This window comes from Chanos chanos, chromosome 1, assembly GCF_902362185.1.
Source record: "Chanos chanos chromosome 1, fChaCha1.1, whole genome shotgun sequence".
Lineage (NCBI taxonomy): Eukaryota > Metazoa > Chordata > Actinopteri > Gonorynchiformes > Chanidae > Chanos > Chanos chanos.
Window position 1 is genome coordinate 59,857,389 of NC_044495.1, and position 7,500 is coordinate 59,864,888.

The 7,500-nt window shown below is 39.0% G+C and overlaps 1 protein-coding gene across 1 annotated transcript in view; it reads left to right on the forward strand.

Annotated features, from left to right (window-relative positions):
* ntrk2a (neurotrophic tyrosine kinase, receptor, type 2a) overlaps positions 1–7,500 on the forward strand; it is a 44,775-nt gene that overhangs the window by 35,381 nt on the left and 1,894 nt on the right. The window contains exon 17 of the mRNA XM_030766506.1: positions 7,360–7,500. This exon is cut by the window's right edge and continues 18 nt beyond it. Coding sequence (XP_030622366.1) covers positions 7,360–7,500 — 141 coding nt within the window. The remainder of the gene's footprint in view (positions 1–7,359) is intronic.

Below are 7,500 nucleotides of genomic sequence, written 5' to 3' on the forward strand. Positions count from 1 at the left end.
CAGGTCTGCTCTACTCTTCTTCTTTCTCATTATTCACATCTTTCTCTTTTCTTTTTCTTTCCTTCTGTTTTTTTTTCCTCCAGCTTTGTTTTTATAAATTATTTGTGTTTATTTACATGTATTTTATTATATAACGTTAAGAATAAGAACAGAAAGAAGAAAACAATAATAAGAACTTTATATTGTATTATTATATTTATTGGTATTATTATTATTATTATTATTATTATTATTATTATTACTATTACAGCTGAAAGAAGGCACCATTTGAAGTTTCATTTAGAGGAGCCAGTGAACGCATTGCACTAATGTTTGGAGAGTTCTCCATTTTGTATGTGTGGAGAGAGAGAGAGAGGGAGAGAGAGAGGGAGGGAGAGAGAGAGAGATAAAAGAAGTCTGTGTTTCTCTGTCTGCTTACATCCTGTACAGTGTGAATCAGTGAGCGACAACAGTGAAATTCCCTGTCTGTCCATCAGAGAGTTTGGGGTTTTTTTTTTTTTCCAGATGAAATTGGGAGGGGGGCGAGGGGGAGGGGGAGCAAGAGAATGAAGGATGATGCCATGGCAACAGTACGAAAAGGCACAGAGTGTCAGTTCCATCAGAGAGAGAGAGAGAGAGAGAGAGAGAGAGAGAGAGTTAGAGAATGAGAGAGAGCGTCTGGAAAAAAAAAGTCACTAAAGAGGTTTTATTAGTATTCAGCTCCACATTCAGATCGTAGAGGGACAGAGGGAGAGAATGGATAAGGAGGGGGCAAATTAGGGGAGGTAGAGAAGAAGTTCAGAGAGAAATCTCAGGAATGAAAGTGCACACAGCAGAAATATATAAAAGAACTTTTTTTTTTTTTTTAAAAAGGCAGAAAACCCAGGCAAAATAAGAAGAACACTAAATAAAAAGGGTAAAACCAGGGAGAGAGGGAATATCTGATTCATACTTTGGAGAAAAAAGAAGAAGAAAAAGAATGATTAAGATATAAAAAGATAAAAAATCCTCGCCTGCCCTCAGTGTACAGTGTCACAGTAATGAAGAGGCTTTTAATGAACCTACAGTGGAGCACCATCAGACAGACAGACAGATAGACAGACAGACAGGCAGGCAGCCAGGCAGGCAGATAGACAGGCAGGCGGGCAGATAGACGAACAGACAAACAGGCAGGCAGACAGACAGAGGAAGGGGCATATGGCCAGACAGACAGGCAGGCAGGCAGATAGACAGGCAGGCAGGCAGATAGATGAACAGACAGACAGGCAGACAGCTGGACTGACAGACAGAGAGACAGACAGACAGAGGGACAGACAATAGGTATTAATGATAATCATAACAGACAGAGGGACAGACAATAGGTTTTAATGATAATCATAACAGACAGAGGGACAGACAATAGGTTTTAATGATAATCATAACAGACAGAGGGACAGACAATAGGTTTTAATGATAATCATAACAGACAGAGGGACAGACAATAGGTTTTAATGATAATCATAACAGACAGAGGGACAGACAATAGGTTTTAATGATAATCATAACAGACAGAGGGACAGACTATAGGTTTTAATGATAATCATAACAGACAGAGGGACAGACAATAGGTTTTAATGATAATCATAACAGACAGAGGGACAGACAATAGGTTTTAATGATAATCATAACAGACAGAGGGACAGACAATAGGTTTTAATGATAATCATAACAGACAGAGGGACAGACAGTAGGTTTTAATGATAACCATAACAGACAGAGGGACAGACAGTAGGTTTTAATGATAATCATAACAGACAGAGGGACAGACAATAGGTTTTAATGATAATCATAACAGACAGAGGGACAGACTATAGGTTTTAATGATAATCATAACAGACAGAGGGACAGACAATAGGTTTTAATGATAATCATAACAGACAGAGGGACAAACAATAGGTTTTAATGATAATCATAACAGACAGAGGGACAAACAATAGGTTTTAATGATAATCATAACAGACAGAGGGACAGACTATAGGTTTTAATGATAATCATAACAGACAGAGGGACAGACTATAGGTTTTAATGATAACCATAACAGACAGAGGGACAGACAATAGGTTTTAATGATAATCATAACAGACAGAGGGACAGACAGTAGGTTTTAATGATAATCATAACAGACAGAGGGACAGACAATAGGTTTTAATGATAATCATAACAGACAGAGGGACAGACAATAGGTTTTAATGATAATCATAACAGACAGAGGGACAGACAATAGGTTTTAATGATAATCATAACAGACAGAGGGACAGACAATAGGTTTTAATGATAATCATAACAGACAGAGGGACAGACAGTAGGTTTTAATGATAATCATAACAGACAGAGGGACAGACAATAGGTTTTAATGATAATCATAACAGACAGAGGGACAGACTATAGGTTTTAATGATAATCATAACAGACAGAGGGACAGACAGTAGGTTTTAATGATAACCATAACAGACAGAGGGACAGACTATAGGTTTTAATGATAATCATAACAGACAGAGGGACAGACAGTAGGTTTTAATGATAATCATAACAGACAGAGGGACAGACAGTAGGTTTTAATGATAATCATAACAGACAGAGGGACAGACAATAGGTTTTAATGATAATCATAACAGACAGAGGGACAGACAATAGGTTTTAATGATAACCATAACAGACAGAGGGACAGACTATAGGTTTTAATGATAATCATAACAGACAGAGGGACAGACAATAGGTTTTAATGATAACCATAACAGACAGAGGGACAGACTATAGGTTTTAATGATAATCATAACAGACAGAGGGACAGACAATAGGTTTTAATGATAACCATAACAGACAGAGGGACAGACTATAGGTTTTAATGATAACCATAACAGACAGAGGGACAGACTATAGGTTTTAATGATAACCATAACAGACAGAGGGACAGACAGTAGGTTTTAATGATAATCATAACAGACAGAGGGACAGACAATAGGTTTTAATGATAACCATAACAGACAGAGGGACAGACAATAGGTTTTAATGATAATCATAACAGACAGAGGGACAGACAGTAGGTTTTAATGATAATCATAACAGACAGAGGGACAGACAATAGGTTTTAATGATAATCATAACAGACAGAGGGACAGACAATAGGTTTTAATGATAATCATAACAGACAGAGGGACAGACAATAGGTTTTAATGATAATCATAACAGACAGAGGGACAGACTATAGGTTTTAATGATAACCATAACAGACAGAGGGACAGACTATAGGTTTTAATGATAACCATAACAGACAGAGGGACAGACAATAGGTTTTAATGATAACCATAACAGACAGAGGGACAGACTATAGGTTTTAATGATAATCATAACAGACAGAGGGACAGACTATAGGTTTTAATGATAATCATAACAGACAGAGGGACAGACTATAGGTTTTAATGATAACCATAACAGACAGAGGGACAGACTATAGGTTTTAATGATAACCATAACAGACAGAGGGACAGACTATAGGTTTTAATGATAACCATAACAGACAGAGGGACAGACAGTAGGTTTTAATGATAACCATAACAGACAGAGGGACAGACAGTAGGTTTTAATGATAACCATAACAGACAGAGGGACAGACAGTAGGTTTTAATGATAACCATAACAGACAGAGGGACAGACAATAGGTTTTAATGATAATCATAACAGACAGAGGGACAGACAATAGGTTTTAATGATAATCATAACAGACAGAGGGACAGACAGTAGGTTTTAATGATAATCATAACAGACAGAGGGACAGACAGTAGGTTTTAATGATAATCATAACAGACAGAGGGACAGACAGTAGGTTTTAATGATAACCATAACAGACAGAGGGACAGACAATAGGTTTTAATGATAATCATAACAGACAGAGGGACAGACAATAGGTTTTAATGATAACCATAACAGACAGAGGGACAGACAATAGGTTTTAATGATAACCATAACAGACAGAGGGACAGACAATAGGTTTTAATGATAACCATAACAGACAGAGGGACAGACAATAGGTTTTAATGATAACCATAACAGACAGAGGGACAGACAATAGGTTTTAATGATAACCATAACAGACAGAGGGACAGACAATAGGTTTTAATGATAATCATAACAGACAGAGGGACAGACAATAGGTTTTAATGATAATCATAACAGACAGAGGGACAGACAATAGGTTTTAATGATAATCATAACAGACAGAGGGACAGACAATAGGTTTTAATGATAACCATAACAGACAGAGGGACAGACAATAGGTTTTAATGATAACCATAGGCTCATATCATTCCTTAGTGTCTGTAGCACAGTCTGAGCATCGGGCTCAGTTACTCAACCTCACTTACATCACAACAGCACTGACTCTCTGATCTGCAATTCTGACGCATGTCAGGAGGCATTTCTCTCTTCTGTTCTCTCTGTGTGTGTGTGTGTGTGTGTGTGTGTGTGTCTGTGTGAGAGAGAGAGAGAGAGGGAGAAAGAGTGAGAGAGTGCATTTGTCTATGTGTGTGTATGTCTCTGTAAGAGTATGAATGAGTGTGTGTGTGTGTGTGTGTGTGTGAGAGAGAGAGAGAGAGTGCATTTGTCTATGTGTGTGTATGTCTCTGTAAGAGTATGAATGAGAGAGTGTGTGTGTGTGTGTGTGTGTGTGTGTGTGCGAGAGGTAGAGAGAGAAAGAAAGACCGAGAGAGTGCATTTGTCTATGTGCGTGTATGTCGCCCTAAGAGTATGAATGAGCGTGTGTGTGTGTGTGTGTGTATGTGTATGTGTATGTGTGAGTGGGTGAGTGAGTGAGTGTTTTTCGAGTGAAGCATTGATTAGTCCTATAGAACATCAGTTGCCATAGAAACAGCTGGCTTTCAAAACCCTGTGTCTGGAGGGAGGAGTCTTGGCTGAGAAGTGCTGAGTGAAACTCAGGATTGTCACAAACCTCTGCCCAGACTTGTTCTATAGCACACAGAACCAGTACTGTCCCTGCTCTGTCCCAGCCCCGGGCACTTTTCGCCCTCTCTTATGTATATCCCTATTTTCCGGATGTTTCTGTAGCCACTTTCACTCAGTATATCCAAATATCACTAAACAGAGTCAAATATCATCAGTTTTAAGCAGAAACAACTGAATTGTTACTGATGAGTTTTTTGTTTTGTTTTGTTTTTATGCAAATTTGTATTTAAATTCAAGATCTTTGTTGGACTTTTAGCATTTACAGAGATGAAATCTGTATTCTCAGAAAAGATGATTAAGTCAGTGTTATGGAGAAGAACAGCATGAAAAAAGCATGTGTATGTGTGTGCGCATGTGTATGTGTGTGTGTGTGTGTGTGTGTGCACGCATGTGCGTGTGTGTGTGCGCGCATGTGCGTGTGCGTGTGTGAGTGTGTGTGTGTGTTTGTATGTGTATTTGTGTGTGCGTGTGCTTGTGTGCATGTGTGTGCGTGTGTGTGTGTGCATGTGTGTGTTTGTGTGTGTGCGTGCGCGTGTGCGTGTGCAAAACTCTGCAGTGCACTCTGTCAGTGGCCTGAAAAGCTTCTGAAAGCTTTAGTTTCTTAATATTTCATGAGCTCATTTCATGAGTATGTTAAAACAATTAATCCGCAGCTAAAGCTCATCTCTACCATAAACACTCGAACACTCGGCCCTACAAGTGCTAAATTAATATTTCAAAACCAAAGCATGTGGGGGCCGGGGGGGGGGGGCCGGGGGGGGAGAGAAAAATGCTAACAAATGAAATGAGGCCTTAGGAGGTCGTAAGAACCTGTCAAAGCCATGCCACCCCCCCACACAACCTCCTCCCCCAGGACAGACGGAGCACTTAGGACCCCCACCCTGACTGCTCAGGCCCCTAAGATTGCTCACCTGTTACCTTGGAGACGCTCTTTCGATTGGCTGTCGGAGAATGCTTGAAAATCCTTTCAGAGGACAAAACAAAAGGGGGAAAAATGTGTCTGTTGACCTGTGCAGTCTTCTCCCACTTTCCCTGCTGTCTGTACATAGCTGTTTATTAACGAATATTCATGTTTGTTAATGATTATTAATGTTATATTATAACTATTCATATTGGCTCATGTGATGACACTGTGATGGTAATATATGCTATTTTAATACTTTAGCTCAATGCTACTATTATACAACAACAGCATTCTTCTTCTTCTTCTTCTTCTTCTTCTTCTTCTTATTTATGTTGTTGTTGTTGCTGTTTCATCAGCATTATTATTATTATTATTATCATTATTATTATTATTATTATTATCATTATTATTAGTAGTAGTAGTAGTAGTAGTAGTATTCATAGCAGTAGTGGTGTTGTTTGTTGCAGTAGTGGTTTAAAGTCTTCCACTGAGTTGTACTGACACTTATGAAACCCTTCATAAAGCAAATTCTCGTGACAAAAACATAACTATCACTCATTTCAAGGGTAAAACATTTCTATGCGTTCCTGAGCCCACAAACCTGACACACCCTTATGGTAAAACAAACCTCTAAATCTCATGAAATGGACACAGTTACTTAATTAGATAACATAACTTATCATAGCACACGTTAAAAGGGGCAGTTCTCACTCACTGACTACTCTGTAATATGGACGTTTGTTTACCCTCTCTGGTTATGCACCACACACACCACACAATGAAGACCATGGGGCTATGTCCAGCTCGCCCCGCGGCTGTGTTTTCCCAAGAAAATAGTTTTCCCGAGTAGGATAGACCCATCTCTAGTTTCCTGCTGTTTTTTCACCGGCGTTGCGTTTACCTTGCCCAGTACTATTTATCTCGCTGTGCCGTGTACGTAGGTAAAATTAATATGAAAAGAATATTTCGAAATGCACTGGTTTAGTAAATGGTAGTACAGTAAAGTGTTCTGGTATAGTGAACTATTGCCATGATTGTAGCTATTTTAATGTATTGTAGTTATTTTAATGGCCTTGTCATTAGGCGTTACAATATGACAGTTAAGTGTCACGTAGTTATGGAGGTGCAGGCAATGAGGAATGGTTGAAGTGAGCTCTCAGCTCCCTTAGGTGGAACTCCTCGTAAAATTGAATTATCTTACCTTTGGAAGAACACCGTACAATGATATTCTAATTACACTAAACACCACACTGTATAGACTTATAACCATAGTCTAACACATTATTATTAATGCCCTGAAACAAACCCATAATACTCAAGTTAATTGGCAACCATGATTAATGTCAGTGTTCCGTACTGTCTCCTGATTTAGTTTGTTGAGCATTATTATCGTTAAGATCAGTTTCTTATTGATTGTATGTTAGCGATCACGTGTGTGTGGCGATAACCGATGTTTGTTGATGTTTTTTGGTGTGCAGGTGGGTGGGCACACCATGTTACCCATCCGTTGGATGCCCCCGGAGAGCATCATGTACCGCAAATTCACCACCGAAAGCGACGTGTGGAGCCTGGGCGTGGTGCTTTGGGAGATCTTCACCTACGGCAAACAGCCCTGGTAC